This window comes from Neomonachus schauinslandi, chromosome 4, assembly GCF_002201575.2.
Source record: "Neomonachus schauinslandi chromosome 4, ASM220157v2, whole genome shotgun sequence".
NCBI classification, from domain to species: Eukaryota; Metazoa; Chordata; class Mammalia; order Carnivora; family Phocidae; genus Neomonachus; species Neomonachus schauinslandi.
This window is the reverse complement of record NC_058406.1, coordinates 25092181-25118187: the sequence shown is the minus strand read 5'-3', so window position 1 is coordinate 25118187 and position 26007 is coordinate 25092181. Positions and strand designations below refer to the sequence as shown.

The window sequence follows — 26007 nt, the reverse complement described above, 5'->3', positions numbered from 1 at the left end:
CCTCTCATGCTCTCTGTCTCTCATTCTCTCTCTCTCAAATAAATAAATAAAATCTTAAAAAAAAAAAAAGAAATTCACATAAGAGGAAAGTAGAATTATGGATAAACACATGAAAAGATGCTCAACCTCAGTGATAACCAAAGACATACAAATTAAAACAAAATACCATTTCACACCCATCAAATTGGGAAAAATTAGAATGCCTGAAAATACCAAGTGTTGGCAAAGATACAAAACAATGAAAGCTGTCATACAGTGTCAGTGAGAGATTTAATTTGCATTACTCTTTGGACAGCAATCTGGCAATATCTAAGGAAGTTGAGGATTCCCCTTCCCAGCAACCAGCTTCTCCATTGGAGGCATATGCCCTAGAGTAACTCAAGCATGGGTGCAAACAGACATGTAGCAGACATGTAGCAGTATCCATGGGAATGTTTGCATTGTTTGTAACTGTGTGGACAAAGCTGTTAGTGTAGTTACTCTTAAATCTCACTGAACTGTCGTCATATCAGATGTAACGGTACATGTGCATCAAAATATCAAGTTGTACACCTTAATTATATACAATTTTTATTTGTCAATTATACTGCAACAAACATGAAAAAAATAAAAACATCTAATAGAGCGAGAAGAAAGAAAGAAGGTTCAGTGTAACAGATGTGTATGGATTGTCTTGGATTTCTCAGAAACCAGTCCATCCCAGTATATAATGAGGAACTGGACCATCAAAGCATTCTTATAGACAAGCAGTATCCTGTTAGAAAATAAATGTAGACAACGGCCCAATTCCCAATTGCAATAAAAAATATAAAAATACCCAAAAATAAATACAGAATTTTACTGAGAGACATACAAAACAACTTGATTAAATAGAGCCAGATGCCAAAAAGTGAGTAAGAAGATTCAATATCATGTAGATGGATTTTTTCTCTTACTAACCCATACCTATGATGTTAATCAGTCAGAATTACACAAGTTGTTTGGGGGTTTTTCTTGGCAGGGGGAACAGGAGGTGTCTTTTATTTTTTAATTTAAGGATGTTCATCTTGAGTTTATCTAGCAAAATAAACAAGGGAGAATAAATTTTTTAAGTTAAAAGAAGGACAAATGAGAGAGGACTTTCCCTATTAAATATTTAAGTATATTATAAAGCTATGATAACTAAAATGGTGTGGGTCATGCACAGGAAAAGACAAATAGGTAGCAAATAGAAATAGAATAGAATAGAAAGTTGATAAACAAAACCAAATGTATATAATGTGATATATATGTGATAAAGGTGAATTTAAAATTGGTGGTGGATGGAATATTTATAGCGTTTGGTTATATGGCTAATCAATCAAGGAGAAAAAAGTAGACTCTTATCTCCTATCATATGCCTAAATAAATTCCAGGTGGACTTAAAGACAAAAGTACTAGAAGAAAACGTTGGTTTATTTAATTATCATACTTTTATTGAATGCCTCTTATCTGCCTGGGCACACATTCTGGACAATGATGTGTGAGTAAGTATAGTGTGGGTTGGTTTAATTTTATGATGAAAATTCCTTAAGTTATTTAAATGCCGTTGGGGAAAAATATTTAATGCTTCAAAAAATATGCACATTACATTAAGTGAAAGATCAGGTTACAATATAGTATTTATAGTTGGATCTTGTTTTTATATAAAAAAAAATAAAGAAATAAATATATATAAGGAAAAGCATGCATAGAACAAAGCCTGGAAAGATAGTCACCAAAATGTTGAGTGCTGAAAGTTGTTTTTATCTTCTGTGTGCTCTTCTGTTTTATAAGTTTTCTGCAATGAATATTTTTTTTAAAGATTTTATTTATTTATTTGAGACAGAGAGAATGAGAGAGAGAGCACATGAGAGGGGGGAGGGTCAGAGGGAGAAGCAGACTCCCTGCCGAGCAGGGAGCCCAACGCGGGACTCGATCCCGGGACTCCAGGATCGTGACCTGAGCCGAAGGCAGTCGCTTAACCGACTGAGCCACCCAGGCGCCCTGCAATGAATATTTTATCATAATGACACATTATGAACATTTTTGTCCTTAATGAGTTAGAATGAATTATGCTTGGAAATTAAGGAAATAATCTTGTTCCCACTATACTTTTATTAATTAACAACAATCTATTGACATCATCATATATCCAATGAATGTTCAAGTTTCCAATTATCTTATAAATGTTCTAATATTTTTTTAAATTTACAGTTTTTTGAATCAGGGTCCAGATAAGGCCCATACATTGAATTGGTTGTCTCGTACGGTTTTTAATCAATAGGTTTCTGCCTCCATCTTTTTTTTTCCTCCATCCCTTGTAATTTATTTGTTGAGGAAATCAGGTAACTTGCCCAGTGGAATTTTTCATATTCTGGGTTTTGCCAAGCATATTCCCAGAGTATCATTTCATATATCCCTCCATCCTCTATATTTCCTATAAGTCAAAATTGGATCCAGTGACTTGATACAATTCAGGCTTCATTTTTTTTTTCTTTTTTTCTTTCATTCTTTTTTTTTTTTTTTTAACAAAATGACTCTGTAAGTAGTGGTATTCATGATATCTGGTTGTTTCTCTTATGTTTCTCCTATTGTGATGTCAGCAAGTGTTGACGATTAATGCCTTGATCAGTTCATTTCAATATGCGTTCATGGGTACAAATATTTTTATTTAGCAACTTGGATGCCCCAGTGGGCTAAACTCTTTGAACTGGTGTCATCTCTCTGTCTGTTGGAACTCCAGAATTCTCTCAATCTATCAGTGACGTGGTACATGGAATCTGGAAACAGACTTGAGGCTCCCAGGGGCCTGAGCAAGTCTCTGTAATATACAGCACTGTTAGCTTGAAGGATGGCTTCTTTTAGAAAGCTTTGCTTCATAAATAGTAGAATGGAAATATTGTTCCAATTTGCTGACAGCTGGCACCACATCGTGCGCCATGCACAAATATTCATCACCCACCCATAGATCCCATCTTTGATATTTACCAGAGCACTAGGGGGGTCCTTCACTCAATCACAACTTCTGTTGTTATTTGTACAATTATCTGGAAAGGAGCAGCAACCTCAGAACCTGGGGAGCCAGTTCATTATTCTGGTGACTGTTGTCTTTGCTAGTGCTCAGAAGTTCAGGGGACAGATGGGCGTCGGGGAAGCCAGATGCCTGCACGATTCCACCCCTGGCAAGCCCAGCAGGCCCTTGCTGGAGCCCTCATTTTAGGAGGGAAGGGGCAGAGGCTGAGCTTGGGGAAAGGAAAGGCACCATGACATGCTCGTCATTTTTACTCTGTGCTGCTGGATCCCGGGGGCCATGTCTAGAAGAGTAGTCAAGACAGGCCACTGCCACAGTGGGGTGGAGTTAGGCAGAAGGACAGTTGTCTCATCTGGAAGGACAGGACTGTTTAGCAATGCAGAGCTGTCGAATGCTTTCAGTATGCCTGTCCGCAGAGACAGATGGCTTGGGCCTTCAGGTGGCCCCATCCTGGCCTCCCCGGGCTGCTGAAGAGTAAGCTGGTGCCATCTGGGGGTTGGGGGACAGAGCAGAGCTCCACTGGAAAGGTTAGAACAACAAGCAGTTCCTAGAGACTGGATTCACACTGAGATGGGCTGGGCACAGAATGGCACCGAGTAGAGACAGGAGGGGCTGATCACTCTCTCCGTTGCTGGCTCCCTGTGCCATCTTCCCTGCGTCTGATGCTCACGGCCCCTCCAGCAGTCAGCATTGATGCTAAAGTCTGGGACTGTAGGCTATGGGATGAAAAGCTGTTGTTCAAAATAAGGCCATGCTGACATCGGGTCGGGGGTCTCTCGTACATCCAGGTCTATGACGGCAACAACAACTCCGCCCGTTTGCTGGGGGTGTTCAGCCGTTCGGAGATGATGGGGGTGACTTTGAACAGCACATCCAGCAGTTTGTGGCTTGATTTCATCACTGATGCTGAGAACACCAGCAAGGGCTTTGAGCTGCAATTTTCCAGTAAGTCGTTCTTGAGTCAGAGTGGACGATGAAGTCAAGCTTTCCCTGGTCCCCCAAACAGGGAGTTCGGGCTCCGGGACGTCACCCCTCATTTAAGAGGTTCGGTTTTCTCTGACTGGTGCATGCTGAGCGGACTGTTTCCTCTGAGACCTTGTGCCTGTGCTCTGGGTAAGCAGCCACTTGGTATCCGCTCTAAGGTTTACATCTATGGTTAACTGAGAGTCACGCATACCTGTTACTCACTAATACTTCCAAAATATAAACACTGAGGCTTTTAACTAAAGCAACCAAAGCCTTTCCTAATCACAGCATTTATAAAATAAGGTTCAGCTACAGCCAGATGTAAAACATGCAAATGCTAATGTGTAATTCTGTTCTTTTGCACTACTCCCTAAAGACTTCTGTCTTGATTCTTTCCCTTTTTCGTGGTTTTAGTTTGACTTTTACTCCCAAGATTTCAAAAACGGAAAGCAGCCCCAGGGTACTTGGGATTACATCTCCACACCTGGGCTTCACGGCCCTTGTGTTCATTGATTTGAGCTCCTGTACTTGCCCAGGAGATGCCAAGAAATGTGCTTTTCTAGGTTATATTAAAATCCAATGAGTATCCATCAGCTGATAAATGGCTAAACAAAATGTGATGTACCCATCTGTACAATGGAATGTTATTCAGCTGTCAAAAAGGAATGAAGTGCTGATCCATGCAACACCATGGATGAGCCTTGAAAACACTGCTGAGTGAAGGAAGCCAATCACAAAGGCCATGTGTTATATGATCTATTTATATGAACTGTCCGGAGTAGGCACATCCATAGAGACAGAGAGGAAATTTTGGTGGCCAAGGGCAAGGGGGGCTGTGTATAGGGTTTCTCTAGAAGTGATGAAAAGACCCTAAGGTTGATTGTGAAGATAGTTGCATACCTCTGCGAATATACTAAAAGACAGTGCATCAAACACTTCAGATGGGCGAGTGTTCGGTATGTGAATTCTATCTCAATAAAGCTGTTAGAAAACCAGTGAATCCACCCAAGATTCCTCTTGCCTGGGCTCTAGGCCGTCAGGCCTAAGCGTCTATGCCTGGTACAGCAGGCCCATCAGGGGAAGAGGATTGAATAAAGTGGCATGCGAGTTCCATCTCCATCGTCTGAGAATGTGTGACTTTGGAACCATTTATTGAACCAGACAGTGTTCTCGGTCATTACCCCTCCCTACAAGACCGCTGTGGATAAGAAACGTGAAGCGCCCTATAGCAGGTGCTCTGTGGAGATGTTCTGCATAAGCCTTCTCCAGCCTTTCTCAATAGACTGTATTTAAACAGGACGTAATTGAACTTTGAAACATGCATTTGAAGTGACGTTTCCCTATTACACGATCCCATCAGAATGTCTCAGCGAGCCAAATGGGAAGAGCAGCCCTGCTAACAAAATGCTCTGGGGGTCAAACAAAGGAAATAGAAAACCCAGACCCTGTGTCTGAAAACTATTAAAAGCTGTCCTGGGAGGAAGAGCTGAAGCCATTTCCACGCCGCAGCCGGGAGCAAATCCTGCACGCTGCACCTCTCCTGAGCACAGCCACGTGGGGCCCCCCCCAGCAGTGAGACCGGCGGAAGCCAGGGGCACGTGCCTGGTGGCTTCCGTGAGGACATGGGCTTCACACTGAGGGAGGAAAGGGCGTGTGGCTTCTGCCACGCCGGGTCTTGCTTACCCTTTCTCTCCTCTCTTCGGCAGGTTTTGAACTCATCAAGTGTGAGGATCCAGGAACTCCCCAGTTTGGCTACAAGGTTCAGGACGGAGGCCATTTTGCAGGAAGCTCTGTGTCCTTCAGCTGTGACCCTGGATACAGCCTGCGGGGCAGTGAGGAGCTGCTGTGTCTGAGTGGGGAGCGCAGGACCTGGGACCGGCCTCTCCCCACCTGTGTCGGTAGGAGGCCTCTTGCTCTTCGAGTGACCACTCAGGCCCCCCCCCCAAGTCCCAGGCTCCCAGCTCTGGTCTCGAGAAGGCTCTCCCGTTGGACCCCACGCTCCAGCACTTGGGGCTGCCTAACTGGACTGAGTGCCGCTGTTCACAGGAGCCAACCCTTGCCCTGCCCCCCTTCTCCATTCCCTCACTTTCACACCTCATTAGGCCCATGCAGCAGCACACTCAGGCAGGGGGCTTGCCGCTGTCACGTGTTGAGCCAAGTGGGACCACAGCCAAGTCATGCCCTCAGGATTGTAATGCTGGTGACAGAGAAGAGGGAGGAGCGTCAAGTAGGAAGAGGTGGAGCATTTGCCTGGGTTCCAAAGGTTCCTGCAGCACCCAGACTCAAACAAGCCTCCAACTCCCTCTGGACCTCAGTTTCCCCATAGGCAAAATGGGGTTTATGCCCCCTTTTCTGGGGGAAGTTGGAAGAAAGAGTAAGATAATGAGCTAGCATCTCTCTCATTCTTGAGAAAGAATATAATAATGAACCAGCACCTTCTTAAGCCTGTGGTGCTTCCAGAATGTCAGCAGAGGCTCTCTCTAAGCTTTCTCCATGTGTCATAGGATGAGAGAAGCCTGGTCGAAGGCAGGAGTATGAAGTAGGCAGAACCTGTCATTCCGTTGGTCTGGCCTTTTCCTCTCTCACCACCCACCTCACTGCATCTCTTACCCTCCCTGCTGATCAAGATTCCCACCACCCTGCTTTGTCCTGCTTCCCCATTGCCAAACACCAGGCCTTTCCCTCCATCCCCTTCCCCTGGTGCCACAACCTCAGCATGTTTGCTGTACAGCACTGGCTAATCTTGTAAGAACAAAACATCCACTGGGAAAACATTTAAGTACCAACCAAGCGCCACACACCAGAATTGGTGCAGTTATATGTTTGGGTATGTGCAGAAGCAGAGAAATACAAAAAAGAAAGAATAAAGCATTTTCCCCTGCCCTTGGGGAGCCTGTAGCCTAGCAAGGCAAATAGACACATAAACAGATAATTATAATACAAGATAAGCACCATGCAAAGACTTATGGGCAAAGTGTTGGGGAAATATGACGAAAGGAAGGGTAAGAATTTACCAGCAGGAGGGGAGGATGGGGGCTGGGCTTCTAGCCTGAGCATGTGTGAGGGCTGGAGGGGTGAACCAGCATGATGGGCAGTGGTAATGGCCAATATTCTTTTCCCCTAGACAGCTCCATGTTAACAGGATCTTCAACACTGTTACAGAACAGAGGGCCTGAAGGAGAGGATTTTAAGCCTGACAGTGGACAAACCAGCATGGCGACCTCTAAGTAGCCTATAGAGACTTCCCCACCCTCTGAGCTTAAGATCGGCTCAGTCTGCAGGCATGCCCCATCCCTTTCTCCCTGCATCCCTGTTTTTATCCCCTGCTTTCATTCATGTGCCAGGCCCTAGGCGGGGCACTAGGAACCCTGACAAGGGCAGATCCCAGGCCAGCAAGAGGGACACGTGCGTAAACAGATGACAGTGTAATACCACAGACAAGCTAGAGCAAGTGAAATAGGAAGGAGATGATTCACGTTACAAGACAGGCCTTCCTTTGCAGGAAGGATTCACTGTGAGGTTCTTTTGAATATCAAATGTGCCAGTTGGGCTGAACTTGGCGGATCCACTCAAGCAGTGCTAGTAAGGGTACTTATATTTTGAACCTTGGGGGTTTTCCCCACTGAGACTCCCTCAGGCCCCACATAGAGGAGTGAAGCTGTGTATCTGGGGTGGCAGGTGTATATTTTTACATATGTCATGTTGTGGTAGACTTTATCACAGTCTAGCAGGAATGACCACTGTACCTTAAAATAACCCAAGGCTTTCTTCATTGATGAGTGGACGCTGCAGCCCAATTGTAGCAGCCAAGACTCTAAGGATGGGAAGAAGGGCAAAGAGCAGAAAGAGTAGAGTCTTCTGGTCTTATCAATGCATCTGCACCTTGCTGGCCTCTGGGCTCCTCCCACCCACGTGCCAGCCCCTAGATGTTAGGTCCGGGAGGAAAGGAACAGTAGTGTCTATAAGGAAGAGCCCTCCCCCACCATGCTGCCTCCAAACACTCACCTTTAGGGAAGCAGGAGGGGCTTCTCCATCTGGAATATGGAAGAAAGCTCTAGCCAACGGCACGGATAATGTTCTGCCACCTCTCCACTACCACCATTATTTGTGGGGCCAGATAGGCTTCCTTCCCCCAGCTCATGGCCCGTCCTCTTGCCCACACCCACTCTTCAACGTGGCCCATTCAGCCCTGAGTCCTTCAAGCACCTCCTGTCCCAAAAGCACACTGAGGGGACTCGTGACAAGGCGGGAGCAAAGGATCCAGTCTCAGGAGAGTGCCTCCTTCCTAACCCTGCCATAGTGCTCCCCTGTGAAGCCATGGGGCTCTTGAGATGCTTAACGAAGGTGAAGGCCAATCTTCTACCTGTGACCTCGATCCCATCTTCTTCAGTTTCGTCTAAGGACTTTGCTCAATCATCCCCTTTCCTAAAAAACTCCACAATAGATCTCCTGCTCTTCAGTTTCACTCATGCTCCCTTGACTCAGACCCTCATAGTAATTTTCCTGGGAAGCAGTGTCACTTATTCATCTGATCCTCCATGTATCTCCCCATTCAGTAAACACTTACTAAAACGTCTGTGACGTGCCAGGCACTACAGCAGCACTGGGTGTGCAAATAGGAGGAGGACGAGGTCGGGCGCCTGGGTGGCTCGGTTGGTTAAGGAGGAGGACGAGGTCCCTGCTGCCAAGGCGTTTGGAGTCTTGTGAAGGAGACTGACATGACTGTCACACGGTACATGTGTTGTGATAAAAACCTGCTCATGTTATAACAGAGACACAAGGGAGGACAGCGGCAACTCTACCTGGGAGGGGAGAGGCCATGAAAGGTTCCCCAGGGAAGATGTTTTCAGGCTGTCAGTCCATGTGGACACATGAAGAGGCCTCGTGTTCCTGGCTCATAGCATTCATGAGGCTTGACTGGACCGAGGGCTGTCAGGAAGGGGCCCAAGAGGCCAAAGGGAGCCCCTCTGGGGCTTGGACTTCATTCCAGGAAGGAAGGTTTGAAGCAAGCAGTGACCCAGTCAGTTTGCATTCTAGAAAGATCCATCTCGTGGCACTGCTGGGGGAAGAGTGGGCAACGGTGCCACCCTAGAGATGGCCAGGGCCTAGGCCAAGACTCTAGCAATGGGGCCGAGGGGCATCGATGTAACAGACGCCCCAGAGGTTCAGGGTCTGGGTCTCGGAGGCAGATCAGACATGGGGAGGAAGAAGGCCAGAGGATCAGCAGCTTCTGACCTGGGTGACTAGGTGCTCCAACGGGGCGTGTAGACCTCTGCACTGTTCCCCTGCCTCCAGTTCCTCCTTTTCCATCCCTCCGTGCCCTTAAGGCTGCTCCCAGAGCATGTAAAGTTCACTAGCATATAAGGTGACCAGTTCTTCTCCAACGGAGTACATAGACACTAGCCTCATGCACGGCGCCCTTGGACGTCCAATGCTGCGCCAGCTTCACAGCCCTGTCTCTCACCCCCGTCTCCTCCCCTGGCCTCCGTCCACCACGCTGTTGCCCACTGCCAGGACATCTGCCCTTTCCCCTCTCTCCTGCTGTGCCCCCTACACCAGCCCTACCACCCAGCCAGCCCGGTCCACTCCTGCTCCTCCTTCACGACTCCCCTACCCCATGTGAGGTGAAGTAGTCACTTCTCCTCTGAGCTGTCACCTACCACCAGTGCGCCTCTGTTGGGACCCGCGGTGGCTGTCTCCTCCTCTAGACCGTTAGCTCTCGGGAGGAAGGATGCAGTGTCTTGCTTGCCTCCGCATCCCTGGCACCCCATACAGGCCCCGTGGCTGAAGACACAGGTTCAAGTGTCTGCACATGGCCAGGGAGGCTTCAAGGAGTTTGGGCGCGGAGTAGGCTGTCAGCCATCCACCCAGGGAGCTTTGTAAAAATGGCTTTATTGAGATACAATTCACGTCCCTTACACTTCACCCCTTTAAAATGTACAATTCAGGGCTTTTTGGTCTATTCCCAGGGCTTTGCAACTGTCACCACATGGGATTTTTGAACATCTTGTCCACCCAAAAGAAGCCCTGCACCCATTAGCAATCCCTCCCACCTGCCCACTCCCTCCAGGCCCTGGCTACCTCCACTGTACTTTCTGTCTCCATAGATTGTTCTGGCCTAGACATTTTATATAAACCGAATCATATAATACGTGGCCTTTTGAGTGTGACTTGTTTAACTTAGCATCATGTTTTCAAGTCCATGCCTGTTGTAGCAGGTACAAGTCCTTCACCCTTTTTTATGATCAAATACTATTCCATTGTATGGATTACACCATATTTGTCTACCCATCCATCGGCTGATGGACATTGGGTTGTTTCCATCTTTGGGCTATTATGCATCATACTGCTGTGAGCATTTTTGTGTGAATGTATGCTTTCATTTTCCTGGGTCTGTGCTGCTCGTGGAATTGCAGGGTCCTATGGTGACTACGTGCAACATTTTGAGGAACTATGAACCCGTTTCCCAAAGCAGCTGCCCCCTGTTGCCTTCCTACCAGCACATGTGTACGGGTCCCAGTTTCTCCATATCCTCACCGACTTTCCTGTCTGGCTTTTTGACTGCAGCCATCCTTGTGGACATGAGGCGTGTCTCACTGTGGTTTTCATTTGCATTTCCCTGATGACTAATGAAGTTGAGCAGCTTTTCGTGTGCTCGCTGGCCATTTGCATACCTTCTTTGAAGAAATGTCTGTTCAGATGCTTTGCCCATTGTTTAATTGGGCTGTTTACCTTTTCATTGTTAAGTTGTAGGGGTTCTTTGTAGATTGTGGATACAAGTTCCATCCGGGGGCCTTTCTGTGTGCTGTGCTCAGTTACCTGAAGGGAACAAGAAGGGCTTGGGCACACTGACAAGAGGAGCCACTGAGTCACCACTGGCCATGCAGGCCACCCCATAAAGCTCACTTTTTTGGGATTTCTTTCAGCTGAGTGTGGAGGGACAGTGAAAGGAGAAGTGTCGGGGCAGGTGCTATCACCCGGGTATCCGGCTCCCTATGAACACAATCTCAACTGCATCTGGACCATCGAGGCTGATGCTGGTTGCACCATCGGGTAAGTGTCACGGCTGACAAAGTCACTGCTTGCTGGCCATTCGGGTGAGTCGTCACCAGCATCGTCGCCGGGCCACTCAGCCAGTGCCTGGCCCTGCCCACTTCACCTGGAGGCCCTTGTGATCAGCAGTGGTCGCTGTGACCCCAGGCTCAGGCTGGGGCCCAAGGAAAACCTGGAGAGGCCAGTCTGGGCCTCACAGGGCTGCTGTCCAGGTTCAGACAACTCTGGCCTCGGTAGCACAGTCACGGCAGAGTAGCTGAGGGCAGAGCTGGAGGTCATACGGACCCCAGCAGGAATCCCAGCCCTGCCACCTGCTGTTTGCAAGACTTCGGGCACAGCCCTTATTTGCTATTACAGTAGCAGCGTCTCGGGGGAAAGCACTAAATGGAACAGCAACGCGCCCAGCATCGTACTGGGAACATAGTAAATTCCTAGGAACACTTCTGTGGTTATTTCTCGAACAGTAGTGTCAGCTCAGAGCGGTATGATCCCAGATTGTTTCCTGTTCTCAGTCTGAGTGTCCTCATCTGTAAAGTGAGGGCAAAAATGCTGGTATTTGATGGTTGCAGAGGGAGTAATTACAAAAGCCCAGCAGTGTCTGATACTTCATACACACTCCCTCAAAATATAACTTCCTTTCCATACTAGCATCTGACCAGCAGGATTTATTTCCGAGGGTTCCAGAAAGTCAGAGAAGAAAGGAACGTCACCATTTACCCAGCACAGGGCCTGGCACATCTATCCTCTTATCAGTTCTTCGCTAATAGTAAGTTCTAATAATAAATAGACATTACTCTTGGTCCCATTTTATAGATGAGAACACTGAGATCCCAAGGGAATGCATAGTGTGTCTCAGTTCGCACAGTGAGTCCCACAGAAAGCTGGACTGTGAACCCAGGTTTTTCTGAATCTTCGCACTATTCACACTGCTGGCAAAGCTGGGCCTTGCTTGAGCTGTGGTTCAGAAGAGCTGTGAGGAAAGGAGCAGGTTGGGGTGGCAGGATGAGCAGAGGTCTGGAAGGAGGATCGAAAAGGCAATTGGAGAGGAGACAGAGTCTGGCTGGAGAGGGGGAGCCATGTGGACAAGGAATGAGAGGTAGAGAGGGTTGAAGTATGGCATGGTCATGGAAGATCTTAAATGCCAGCAGAACAGAGGGAGCCATGGTAGGTTCTTGAGCAGGGTTGTCCCACCAGGGTCGTTTACAGTGGAGAGAGCTCACGGGAATAAAACCGGTCAGAAGTCTATCACAGTGACCCAGGAATGAAATGTTGAGGATTTGCAATAGTGGGGAGCCAAGGCACGGAGAAGTGTAGCTAGAGAAGATTCTGCCCTAGAGGGTTTTCAGTTAAAGGGAATGGACGGAATGGATACCTTGCTGCAAGAGATACAGACATTTGTGTTTTTGCTGGTGTACACAGATGGGTCCCTAGACTCAGTTCAATTACAATTAAAGAAATGCATTAAGTGTTTGCTATGTGCACGTTTTTGAGCCAAGCCCTGTGCAAAATGAGGTCAGCAGAGCTCTTAGGGGTTTTGCACTATTAGGGGGACAAGTTAAATATACAAATTCATCCTGCACACCGCTGCTGGAGTAAGCTTCTGGAAGCACTCCTGACCAGCTCACCTGCTAATTGGAAACCTTCCATGACACCCACGCTCACAGAAGCTAAACATCTTATCCTGGTTTTCAAGGCCCTCATGACCTCAACCTACCTGCCCAACCTTATTTCCCACCCCTTCACTCCAGGGACACTCCAGCAGAGCTGAGCGACTGGTGGCTCCTGTGCATGTCCAAGCTCATGGCCTCAGTGGGGCCCTCATGGGGAATGAATGAATGAATGAAGCAGGACTCGGGTCCAAAAGGGGATCATATGACTAGTAGATTCATGATAGTCCCTCAGTAAGTGTTAAGCGAGCAGTGTGTGAATCAGGAGCATAACGATTCTTCCACGGTAATGTGCATGTATGCAAATCAGGAGGCTTTCCTGCTTCCCTACCTTGGAGCATCGCTCACTCATTCGTTCATTGATTCATGTAAAAACCACCTGTCTGTTGAACATGTGGCATTGTCTGGGCGAGGTGCTGGCGTCACATACGTGATCGAGACCCAGGCACCCGGGTTGGCAAAGGGGAGATGTGTGCAGACACACAGGGAGGTGGAGGGATAGGGAGGGGCGGGGAGCAAAAGGCAGGACAGAAGACCAGAGATGCTCTCCTGACAGAGGTGACACAAGAGCTGAAGGATGGAGAGGACGTTGCCAGGTAGCCGGAGGAAGGTCGGCAGGAGGGGAAGTGACACGGTGTGGTCAGGCACAAGGCCCGGAGCATCAGCTGTGATCTAGTAGCAAGGGGCCGTGGCGGGAGGTAAAGCTGGTGGAGCAGGCTGTGGCCAGAGGGTCAAGGTCGAGGACTGGGTTTGGACCCATCCTGGCCTGAGATGCCGGGTTTGGACCCACCCTGGCAGCCTCATGGAGAATGGGGCAGCCTGGGGCAGGGAGTCCAAGGAGGAGGCTGCGCCAGATCGTAGTCGGGATGAGGAGCCGGAACCTGAGCAGCGGTAGTAGGGGTGGACAAGAAGGGAAAAATTCAGGAAACACTGAAGTGGTCACACCAGTGGTCTCACTCTCAGTAAATAGGGAAAGTGTGGCTTCTTCTGTTTCCCTGGGTTTTGTTGCATAACACACAATGTGTAACATACACAGAAAAGTTGAAAGAACAGCACATGAGCACCTGCATACCTACCACCTAGACTCAGCCAGTATGAATATTTTGCCATATTTGCATTCTCTCTTACTTCCTTTTTGTTGAATCACTCAAGAGTACATTGTGGACATCATGGTACTCCAGTCCTAAGTACTTGGGCAAGCATCTTCTCAAGCGGAGGATGTGCTCCTCCACAACAGAGTGACATTAGCATACCTGAGACAGGCAGTGATATCCCCGGAAGGAAGGTTTAAGACAAGGGCCAGAGGAGAGCAGAGGGATCTAGGAGCAGCTGACAGGTGAGCACAAGAAGTGGATGATGGAATTTCTGGGCAGGGGTGAGGACCATTGTCACTTATGGGAATGGTGAGCATGGGGTGAGCCAGAAGGGAGCCAAGAGGACCTCTTCATGGCCCTCAGGAGGAGAAGATCAAGACAGGGCCACCAACTATCCTCTGCAGGGTGACGCAGCAAGGACTATAAAGTCATGGGGTCTGCTGAATGTGTGTGCGAGGCCCCCACAATGGGGAACAGCAAGCAGAAGGTGAAGGGAGCTTCCGTCCTCCCTCTGGAAGGTTCTGGCAGCCTCAGAGCCTCAAAGGAGCTGATGCCAAGGGAGCAGAAGGGGGCTTCCAGCTACACTGAGAGCAGCCGAAAGATGGAGATGAGCCACAGGACACCTTTCCCTTTCTCGCTCAGTGCCCCAGCCCAGCTGGCCTTCCCGGACAGTGTTTGTGGTGTCCAGATGCACATCTATGCTCATGCCTGGTCTCTCTCTCTCTCCTCTCTCTCCCTCCTTCTCCCTCCTTCCCTCCTTCCCTGTTTCTCTCTCTCCCTCTCTTCCTCCCCTTCAGTCCCCCCCCAGACCCCTCACTTCAATAGCCAGCAGCAAAGTTAAGGGAATTCATGATTAGACCTAATTAAGACAAACACAAAAAGCCCCGTTTGTGTTTGAGTCCTTATTCAGAGTAAGATCTGTTATTTTTTTAAAGGGGAATATCTTTATAGGATGTTTCTATATTTTAAAAAAATACACTTGTTTTAAAAACTCAAAATGCAAACAATAAAGACATTTGTAGAGATCAAAAGTCCCCTTAATCTTACTCTGGTCTCCTCCACACACCCCCACAGAAGATAACCCTGAGATCTGTTTGTTCTACTTGCTCAGCAATACGTAGACTAAGCAGTTGCGGTAAACATGGTTTCTAAAACAAGATCATCTCTATGCATGGCTCAGTGACTTGCTTTTGATTTACTGTTTAATCCTCTATCATCATATTATTATGTCAATATATATAGATCAGCCTCATCCTGTTTGATGGCTACAGAGGATTCTGTTGTAGGCACAACCATAATTTATTTTTCTACTCCCCTATTAATAAAGTAAATATTTTCAGTTTTTCACTCCAGTGAACATCCTTATACATGAATCTTTGAACAGTTGTCCAATTATTTCCTTAGGATATATTCTTAGAAGGCAAATTTTAATATATGACCTCAGATTTCCCTCTTGTTACTGCAGCAATTTACACATCCACCAAAAGCCTGCCTCCCCACACAGAATCACGAGCTATTGTCAACCCTGTCAGTGTCTATCAGTTTGACGGACAAAATGATATCTAATTGTCTTTGCTGCTTCCAGTTCTTAGTATATTTTCCTTTGGGGAGTTGTTTTTTTTTTTTCCTTATAGAGTGCTTAACTGGGTTGATTTTTAGATAGTCTGTCATTTCAGTTTAGCTTTCCTTTTAACATGAGGATTTAAATTTCTTAAAAAACATACTAATTGATTATATATATTTTGTATGATCTTTTTTGTTATTTTTACCACATTGTGCCCTTTTTACCTTTGGAATTTTTGTCTTCTTCGTGTTCCATGTATATTTGAAAAAAGTGAAAAGAGCACAGGGTTTTATATATTTCTTTTCCATCAACGTATTATGCTTTTTTCCAAACAAAACACGCGATGCTTCTTTATTGCTTTCATTCATTTTTAACTCTTGCTATTGTTAGCTGATTTGATTTAATTGGCTTTGTTTTTTCCCCTAGTTATTTGAAAATTCTCTATCCTTTTTTTTTTTATTCTGCCAGTGATCTTTTGTTTTCATTAATTCTGTTTTCAACAGCACTTATCTTGTTCTCCTTTATTTTGGAAATCTTGTTGTTTTCATTTTTATTTTAAGGAAACTGCTCTTTTTTTGTTTTGCTTTCGGATTGCTCTTGACAGCTTACTTTTGTTTTTTCGATGTATTATCATCTTGCATCTCCCTGAGAATACTATTTATGTTTTGTTTTACAATGTCTCCTATTTTTTCCTGCATTTACTGCATTTCGCAGTTGGGCCATTTTGTCTGATCGGTCAGCTGGATTCCTCTGAGGAGCTGCTTCTCTTTCCATCCCAGGAGGTTTGTTGTTCATTCAGGATCAAGTTGTAGCTCAGAGCTGGACTCCGGGACCAGACTGCTCACCACTCTGACCAGCTGTGCAGCTTGGGAAGATCTTGAAGCAGGTGCTCCAGGCCTCTGTTCTCTTATCTGTAAAATGGTGATTTAAGATGGTACCTACCACCTAAGGTTGCTATGAGGATAAGTGAGTTAACGTATCTAAACACTCAGAACAGGGCCTGACATGGAATTCCCAAGTGATGAGAACTCCCTCCTGGGGCTGGGTAGGTGGTTGTTCATTTTACCCAGATGGGGCATCCCCTAAGCACAGCAGGCTATAAGTCACCCCTGAGTGTCACAGGTGGTGGGTGCCATGCTGTTGGTGGGAGCAGGTGTCAAGCAAACTGCCCCTTGGTGTGCCAGATGGAATGAGATGTGGGAAAGCCCACAGGCCAGTCCATGAGACCATTCCCAGGGGCACAGACAGGACAAGGCTTGCAGATGCCTCTCCTCACCCCGCCCCAACCCCATCCAAGCACTGGAGGTGATCAGAGGGATCTGTGGTCAACCTCACCCCAGCAAGCCAAGCAAGGATAATCCCTGGCCAGAAGTGCCCAAGAGGGACAGTGGGGAAAGGGACAGGGATCATACTCAGCCCTGAGTGGGGTCCAGGCAGGAAAATGGGCTCTTCTTGGATGTGTGTGACAAGCATAAGCTGACAGTCATATTCTGCCCTTGAACACAGGGGGCGTCTGCAGCGTTTGGCAGGCGCTTTTCGCCTGAGTGCCAAGAATGGGACAGGCTGGCCAATGAACTCTATCCAGGCCTGGCAGCTAACAGCTGGAGAGCAGACAGTGAGCTGCACCCTCCATGTCACTCTTTCCTGTGCGGTCAGTACGTAGAACATGGAAGTTTCATCCGCTATGGATGAGACCTCTTCTCAGTTTCCAGTGTTGGCTTAGAGTTTTCCCTATTATAATGAGTGGACCAGCTCAGAGGAAAATTGGAGAGGAGAGGGAGGCAAAGCCTTCTGCTCTTGATCCTCCCCTCTACATAATATTTATCAAACACATACAGCATATCACATTCTTGATAGATTGTTACTGTCCCCATTTTACAGATGACACCATTGAGGCCCTGGAAGGGGGACTGTCTCACAGTTACCCAGGGATGTGGGTTTCAGACCCGTTCTGTCTAGCTCCAGGTTTTTCTCTCCCCTGTCATCCTGACCCCGGTTTAGTTCCATTTAACAAAACATGCATTGAACACTTTCTCTGTGTCAGAGACTGTGCAATGGGAAACACAAGAATTAGACTAAGGCCGGTCTTTGTCTTCCAGGGGCTCACATTCTACGAAGGAAATAGTCAAACAAACAGGTCCCTCCAAGACAAAGTAGATACTGTAAGTGAGTGCAAGCCAAGTTCAGTAATGGAGAAGAGAGAGAGAGAAGGCCTGCCTGCGGGCATCAAGGCAAACATTCCAACTGAGGGGAAAGAGAGTGAAGGCATGAACAGAGGGCAAAATGTAGGGTCTGTCCACAAAAGAGTGCTCCTTTGATGTGGCTAGGGGCTACGCAGGGGAGGCGAGGTTGCCTGGGTATAAAGGGCTCTCTGCAGGACCCCGCGTGCCAAGATGAGAACTCTAAATGGATTTCTCAGTATAATGAGGAGCCATTGGAATATTTTGAAGACAGTAACGACATTCAGTTCAATTAAAATACTTGGAGCATTTGCTCAGTGCCAGGCGTTCTGCCAGGTACTGAGGGTATACATATAAATAAGAAACAGTCTTTTCCCTTGAAAGTCTCAGTCTTATAGATAGACATTTTATCAGTTAGGAATGGAAGCCGAAAAACCGACTAAAGCTGGCTTCAACAGATGGAGGTTCACTTTTCTCTTGGAACAAGAATGCGAAGGTCCCATCCAGACGCAGGGCAGCCACTCAGGAGGCCAGCAGCGCCTTTCTTCTCATGCTGCTGTCCTCGGGCCCTGTCCTCCTGCTTACCCTGATGCACTGAGGCCTCAAAGAAGAGGGGAAAGGCCAGGGCGCATAGCTTTCTCCTAGCGAGGGTTTGTGTATTTATTCGGGGAGAATCACCATTCTTACAGACATCTTCCTACATTCGATTAGTCAGAACTTGCCATGTACGCCTGGCTGGGAAAGTGGGAAATCAATTCTGTTTTGCTTTTACAGTTTCAGTAGTAGAGATGGATGAGCGTTTTTGGAAATGGAGTGCAGACAGACCATCCTACAGGGTCTGCTACAGATTCTAATGTGACGTGATAAATGTGATAGTGGAAGTTATGTGCGAAACACAACCGAAGAGCATTTGCAAGGATGGTTCCTAATTCCAGGTGGCGGCGGCAGGGGGGTAGCAGGGTGTTCCGGAGAAGAGGGGCTATGCTAGCTGCATTTGAAAGCACAGTAGTAGTTCACCACGCAGGGCGGAGGTCAGGGCCTTGCAAGCATGTGGAAGGGAGGAAGGGGGGATTGTATGCAGCTACTTCTGGAAGAACCCATTGTCTGGTGTGACTCCATGATATCTCCATTTCTAAAACAAGATCATTGGTGGCAACTAAGAGGAGAAATTGGCTGGGAAACCAGGGAAGGAGTCTAGGATAACTGAGGGTTCCTGGTTATATTCGGAAGAACTGAGGCTTGTTTCTGAGTACAGATCTGGCTAGGCTGGAGAGCTGCGTGTGACTGGGGCATGGGGGGGGAAGGGAAAAGACACGGTCTCTTCCAGGTGTGCCTTTCCTAGAGAGATCTGGGGCCCATGGAGGCTGGAAAACTCATTCCAGAAGCTTTGATTTCTGCTCCTAATGCTCATATTTGGCTCACGGTCCTAGTTTGTTGATTTTTAACTGTAGGGATGCTTTTTAACGATTAATGCAAAGGGTGACCTGGAAGCTCCCTTCTTGGCTATTGGTCACAAAGCAGTAGGATTACTGAGAGATGGAGGCCTGCAGTTTTGATGAACCAGAACCCCTGCCCAGTGGAGCTTGTCTTCCTGGGAGGAGCCTGGACCAGACAAAACATCTGGCTGCGCCCAAGACCCAGAGTCCCTGCCTGCAGTTTCCCATCAGTCACAGGGCCACCAGCCCCCACTGTGGTCAGCGTCACTTCCCTTCGACAGCAAGTGGGCAGCTGGCCCAGAGGAGGCAGAAGGCACCAGAAGTGAAGCTTCTGTTTGTAGCTCTTTCCAGGAATCGCAGCCGCAGGTTTACCAGCTTCCAGAAGGTTTGTTTTTGAGCAGTGGCAGTGAGTTAAACCTTAAACAGAGAAGGTCCATGTACTTGCACTGTGAGAGCTGACCTCCTGCAGGAACTGAGCAGATAAGCACATACACAGCAGGATGGCCCTTTGTCAGACTTAAGGTTTCAACAAATCAGGAAATCGTCAAAAGGAGCTCAGAAGTTTTTTGAAGGAGAGGATGTGGATCACCCCATAGGTGTCAGTGTAAGAGTGGTGGTGGTCTTGGCAATTTAGTTTTCATGGATCACTTCTAGAAAAAGAACAGAAAGTGCTTCAAATCATCCAAGAATATAACCCAGCTGAGCTACACTGGATAGTCGAATTGGCCAGCAGACATGAACTTGACTGCCAGTTTACCATCCCAAAAATGGATTCCAGTATTTCTTAGAGGGGGATTCCATTCATTCAGCCATAGACATGCAGACCTGCGTTTCTGGCCACGCTGGACCAGGTGAGAGCTTGCCCTCTCAAAAGATTAAGTAAACAAGCAAAAAGGAAATAAAAGAAACTTGTGTGATGCCATGTGACACATACCATGCTTTAAAAAGGGGAATCATTTCCCTAAAGAAATAGGAAGATATTTTCTGAAAAGATTGTATTATAACAAACAAAAGAAAATGTAAATGGATTGATGGATACTATTCTCATTTAAATATAAGAAATAGGGATGATGGGTAGCAGAAGGATGGATGATGGAATGGGGGAGGGGAGATCATGAGATAGAGTGACCATGATAGTGGTGAGTAAAGAATGAAAAGAAGCTAACGACACAGTGGCCAAAATCTACAAGAGCAGCACTTGCCTTCTAAGAAATAAAAGCACTGAAGAAAGAGAGAAGCTGGAGGGTCTGTCTGAGACTGCAAAAAAAAAAAAGTACGAGAGTGTGGAAATAATGAAAGAGAAGTTACCCAATGTGGAAGACAGAGGACCAACCGGCCAGCACAGATGGAGAAGATTATAATAATAAAATCGAAACTGTGAGCAGCCTCCTCTGAGAAGGGGCAGAGGGAGGGACCAGGGCTAAAGTGTCTTTGGTGAATTGAATGGACTCACTAAGTTCCAGCCAAAACGAATTAGATACAATTTGATGAAAAATGGATCAGTTCCAAGGATAATAAAAGATCCCTGAAAGCTTTTGGCAAAACACACTCACACAGGTAAGCACACAACCAGTCCTCCTCAAATAAAACAGCCATTTACGAGAAACCACCCCCACACCAAATCCAATCCTCCTAAAATCTCCCCTCCTTCACATCAAAGGCTGAGACCAGTGGTGTTGTGAGACCCAAGAATCATTGATTCAACCAGGATCTAATATGCACAAAAGCCACAGAAAATTGCCACTGGGGCTTCTTGAAAAACTCGCAAAGACATTGTAGTAGGCTGAATGATGGCCCCCAAAGACATCAGGTTTTAATGACAGGAGCCTGTAAACATTAGCTTATTTGGAAAAAGGATCTTTGCAGCTGTGATTAAATCAGGGCTCTTAAGATGAGGAGATTATCCTGGATTCTTTAGGTGGGCCCTAAATGCAGCCACATGAATCCTTATAAGAGGGAAGCAGAGGGAGATTTTATACACATAGAAGTGAAGATACAGAGATTGGAATGATGCGGGAGCAAGCTAAGGAGTGCCAAAAGCTACCAGGGACAGAGGGAATTATTTCATGGGACAAGTGCTCATGCCATAATAATGCTAATAGTCATGGATCTTTATACAACAAATAACCTACCAAGAAAATGTAGAGTGAAATCTGTCATAAATATAAGAAATTGACAGTTGTAGAAGGACTTTAACACATCTCTCTTAGTCGAGTAAAAGAAAAAAAAAGTCATACACCTGAAACGAATATAACACTGTGTATTAGTCACACTTCAATAAAAATAAAGAGAACAAAAATAGAATTTCTTTTAGGTGATTTCACCATTTATTGATTTTTGTACTATGTAACAGGCTCAGTGCCAGGTGCTTTATATGTGATTTCATTTACAATAATCCTCTCAGCAGCACTGCTAGACAGAGGCAGTTACTGCCATTCGACAGAGAAGTAAACTGAGGCTTCACAAGGCTACATGATGAGCTATCCCAGAACTAGATTTGAAGCTGTGTCTTTGACTCCATAGCCACTAGTTTTCCCTCTGGGTTATACAACCCCTTCAGGAGGCATGAACCATTCATGTTATGGACATTTCTTCCAAGAAGAATAAAGACATATCTGCCCCTCACAGAATCCCTGATACCTCCAGGGCAGGTTCTGGCTAATGACAGGCAGTCACACAGCCTTCATTTACAAGGTGCCCATGACGAGAAGGAAGCCGGTCCAAGGTCACCCGGCAAGGAAGGCTGAAACACACGGCAATAGCCTAAGTCCTGCGTTTGTGCGCTTCTCCAGCCTCCCAGAACGCCATCACCGCGGTCACTTCAGTGACCCAAAGCTCAGCTTTATTCTCTCCCTCATGGAAGTAACAAATGAATCTTTTTTCTATCAAATACCAACTGGCCCCAGGAAAGAAGAGCCTCTCATTTTGCTTTAGACACCAGTGCTTGTTTTGGGCTTTGGTCTGTCTTCTCCGTTTTTTGCACTTTGGATGGCAGGACGCTTTAATTGTTATTGTCTGCTATTATGATCATGGTTTAATTGTTGGTTTGCAGCTCCATGGCTCAGAAGTGGGCATTTTATAAAACAAGTATTATTTTCTTACTGCCATTTCCAGTGTCACTGAGGATAATTTAGGCTGCATTCTCATTTGGGGGCAGGAGGGATTTCTGACCCTCTCCCTCCTGCAGCAGCTGTTCGTTCGTGGACCATTTTCCCCTGATGTAAAGATTCGCCCTTAGGACTTGTGTCTGTGCACCATCCGTTGTGTTCATGGGGTGGCAACAGTTGCTCAGGAGGACCCAAGGCCCTTTCACATTCTGGGGCCTGGTCAGAATGCAAGTGAAATCAACATGTCAAGATGCTATGTATTTTTTTTCTTGTTTTTGTGTTATCTGTCTGATGTGCAATGGATCCATATGAGCCACCTGTAAGCGGTGGGGTGGGCAGAATCCAAAAAGCACCCAAAGTGTCCAAATTTCCTTGGGACTGAGGGAACTGAGGACCTGATCCCAGAAGCAGGTTTTGCCTGGGGACAGCTCTTGAGAGGTACTGGCGCCTGCAGTGAGAATCCAATTTCCCCTAGCTTTTTAGATGGAGACTCTGGTGGAAAATCTCTTCGTGTCATTGAAGCTGAGTGTCATGAGCCTTACTCCCTTGCCAGCAAAGTCTGGCGGATTCTTGGTGTCAGGCTGGTGGGAAGAGGTAAGGGAGCAAGGGCCAGGTGGGAGTGCCCTCCCTGGGGCACCTGCTACTGGGAGATTGTAGAAGAAGGTGGGACTCTGCAGAAACACCACAAGAAAAAGGTGTCTGGAGATCCTGGAACAGGGCCAGCCCCACGATCCAGGGTGCCCTGGGGTTGAAGCAGGTGGCAGCCAGCTAAGCAATGAAGACCCAGTCCCGGAGAGAGCAGAGTTTCAGGACAGTCCCCAGGGGACTCAGAGAGAGAACCAGAGACCAGTGGGGGTGAGGAGCTGAGCGCCGTATTTGTTGGTCACCACAAGCGCCCATGTTACACCCTAGGCAAACCAGACACCAGACTTAGGACACTGAGACCAACTCCAGCCCCTCCTTTGGTGGGAACTGGTCCTCCCGCCCCTGCCCCCAGCCCTGCCCCATCATCATGGAAACCGCGGTGGCTAGGATCACAAGGCCACACTTGTCTTGCCTTCTCTGCAGCAGCTTGGGCATGATTGCCATCCCTCTGAGACTCTCTCCTCTCTTGGCTTCTAGGGCTGCACCTTTTCCTGTTTTCCTTCTACCTCTTAGTCTTAGTCTCCATGGGCTTCTCTTCCCCCGCTCATCCCTAAAGCCAGCATCCTCCAGAAACTCCCTACCCTGTGTGCATCTCACACTGCATACTCATTGGACGTGCTTGTCCAAACCCACCACCTGCACCCCTTGCTTGTGTCCTCCTGAAGAACTGATACTTTCCTGGGGGGCCAGTCTCTCTAGCCCACCCGTGTCTTTGTGCAGCCTCTCTTCCTTCCGTGGCATTCCCTTTTCTTCTCACACTCCTCGTCCCCCCCTGCCTTCATCTGGACACACCCTGTGCATCTGACAAGACTCAACTCAGTTGTCACCTCCTCCAGGGGGCCTTGCCTCAGCCCCTCCACCCAGGTAGGGGTCTGCTGTGTGCTTACCTTGACCACAGTACTCATCACACCACACTTAGGGGCAGAGACATGCCATGTTCCCATTGATGCCATCTGCGTCTAGTACCTGTTATCTCTTGATTGAATATGTGACTCTCAGTATCTGTATATAGACTCAGAGAACCTACCAGGCTGGGCTTAGCCAGTGTGAGACCATGATTGCATCCTCCCCATGTCTCCTGGGTTTGGACTAGGCAGCTAGCTCTGGCCCAGGGTCGGTGCGGCTAGCTCCTATTACTTTGGTAGTGATAGAGCACCAAAGATTCAGTGGTAAGATCCAAGAAGCTGGATGTGGGCAGTAAAGAGAGATGTCAGAACCTCCAGCAAAATAGGGCATATCTTCCTTAGTACAGAGGATTTCAGTTGCCTCTCACCATGTGGCACACACTTGACAAGGAGAGTGGGTGAGTTTGGCTGAACTATGGGTGTTCCTGCAAGATGGTGAGCAGTTCATTCATTCATCAGTTCAACCAAACCAAGAGCTGAGCGTGGGCCAGGCCTGGTGCTGGGTACCAAAGATACAGAGATGAATGAGTCACAAACACAGCAGTTAAGGAACTCAGTAAGATGGGTATGTCACTGGATGGCTCTGATGCAGCAGGAGCACATGGAGGGAGCATCTCTCCAGACTGGGACCATGGGGTCGGGGGTGGGGGGCACATGGAGACACCCGGGGGAAGGTCCCCTCTGGGTGTGGGGTATCAGCTGGTACACACTAGTCAGGTGGTGTAGGAGTCTATGGGGCTGTTGTAACAAACAGAATGGCTTGAAACGAGAACAGAAATGTACTTTCTCACAGTCCAAAATCAAGGTGTCGATGTTCCCTCTGAAGACTCTAGGAAACAATCTGTTTATGTCCTTCTGGCTTCTGGTAGTTGCCGGCCACCTTTGGCTCATAGATACATGCCTCCAGTCTCTACCTCCGTGTTCACGTGGTCTTCTCCCCGCTGACCCCTCTGCTTCTCCGTATCCCAATCTCCCTTTCCTTTCTCTTATGAAGACACCAGCCATTGGGTTTAGGGCCCACCCTAATCCAATATGACCTCGTCTGAACTTGATTACATCTGCAGTGATACATTGATTTCCAATTAAGGTCACATTGACAATTCCAGTTGAGGTGACAGTGAAGGGGTTGAACTTGAGCGTATCTTTGTGGGGGAGACAATTCAGCCCGCTGCATGTGGCAGGTACGGGGGTTTGAGGGGTGGGTAGGAATGTTCCGGGCAGAGAGAAGTCCCTGAAGCAAGAAGGCAAGAAGGAAACGGGTGGAGCAGAGAGGATTGGAGGATGGCAGCTGGGGCTTCTGAAGGCCTTGGCAAAGGAAAGAAGAGTGTGGTTCAGAAAGATCACCCTGGCCCACACAGAGAAGGTGGATCGAAAGGGTGGGAGGGATTCTGGATCCAGGAAGGCCAGTCACACGTTTTATAAGCCTCTGTATATGCTGTTCCCTCTCTTGTGATCTTCCTCTCTCTCCATCTCCTCCTGCATTTCTTTTCTGTCTTCAAAACTTCTGCAAAGACACCTCCTCCTTGGAGTTTTCCTTGCTTCACTCAGGTAGAAAACAATGTGAAAGGAAGGCCTTTGGTACTAGAGGGACATGCATTGAATGCTGGCCCTGACCCTTACTAGCTGTTTGGTACGCACTCCCCCCGCCCCACCCCCACCACCACCCCCACCAGTGGTCTGTGTTAAACCCCGGGGACTTCAGTCCCCCCCATCAGCAAGGTGGCAAAAGTAGCCTGCAAATCGCAGGGTTTTTATAAGGATCCGGCACACATTATTGTGTTTTTTTCAATCCCATCAGCAGTCTCCAGGGCAGAGACAGAGCGTAACGCACAACATGCTTCAGCCCTCTTCCCTGGCCTGTGTCGTGTCTCTGTGGCCCAAAGAAGCAGGGAGAACCCATGGGAGCAAGGATTCTTTGTGAAGGAGTACCTTTCGCCTCTTCCCCTCCCTTCAGTGCTTCTCCACCTGGGGGCATTGGGGGAGGGGGTGGGAGCAGGATCCTCAAAACTGTTCCCAGCTTTTCAAAAGCCAAAGAACACTGATGCTCACCTGCAGAGGAGCTGCTCAGGCAAGCCTACTGTCTGCCTGGGCCTGGAATTAGCCCTATCAATCAGAACCTCTGATTAGCATTTTACAGACTTTGATTTCTAGAAGATGAAAACAAGTCTTCAATAAGAGTCTTTCTTAATCAGCGTGGTTGGTTTGGCAAAGGAAGTCTTCCCTGGCTCTCATCAAGGATTTCTAATACAAGGGGTCACCACACCCCTGCAGCAGCGCCCCAGCTACCTGCCCTGCACCCCCTTGAGCGTCTGCCCCTATTCCCATCTGGGCAGCTGCCCGTAAAATGGAAATCGGATCC

The 26007-nt window shown here is 47.5% G+C and overlaps 1 protein-coding gene across 1 annotated transcript in view; it reads left to right on the top strand.

Moving 5' to 3' along the window:
• CSMD2 (CUB and Sushi multiple domains 2) overlaps positions 1 to 26007 on the top strand; it is a 621951-nt gene that overhangs the window by 410822 nt on the left and 185122 nt on the right. Inside the window, exons 23-25 of the mRNA XM_044913827.1 lie at positions 3820 to 3976; positions 5704 to 5895; positions 10924 to 11050. Coding sequence (XP_044769762.1) covers positions 3820 to 3976; positions 5704 to 5895; positions 10924 to 11050 — 476 coding nt within the window. The remainder of the gene's footprint in view (positions 1 to 3819; positions 3977 to 5703; positions 5896 to 10923; positions 11051 to 26007) is intronic.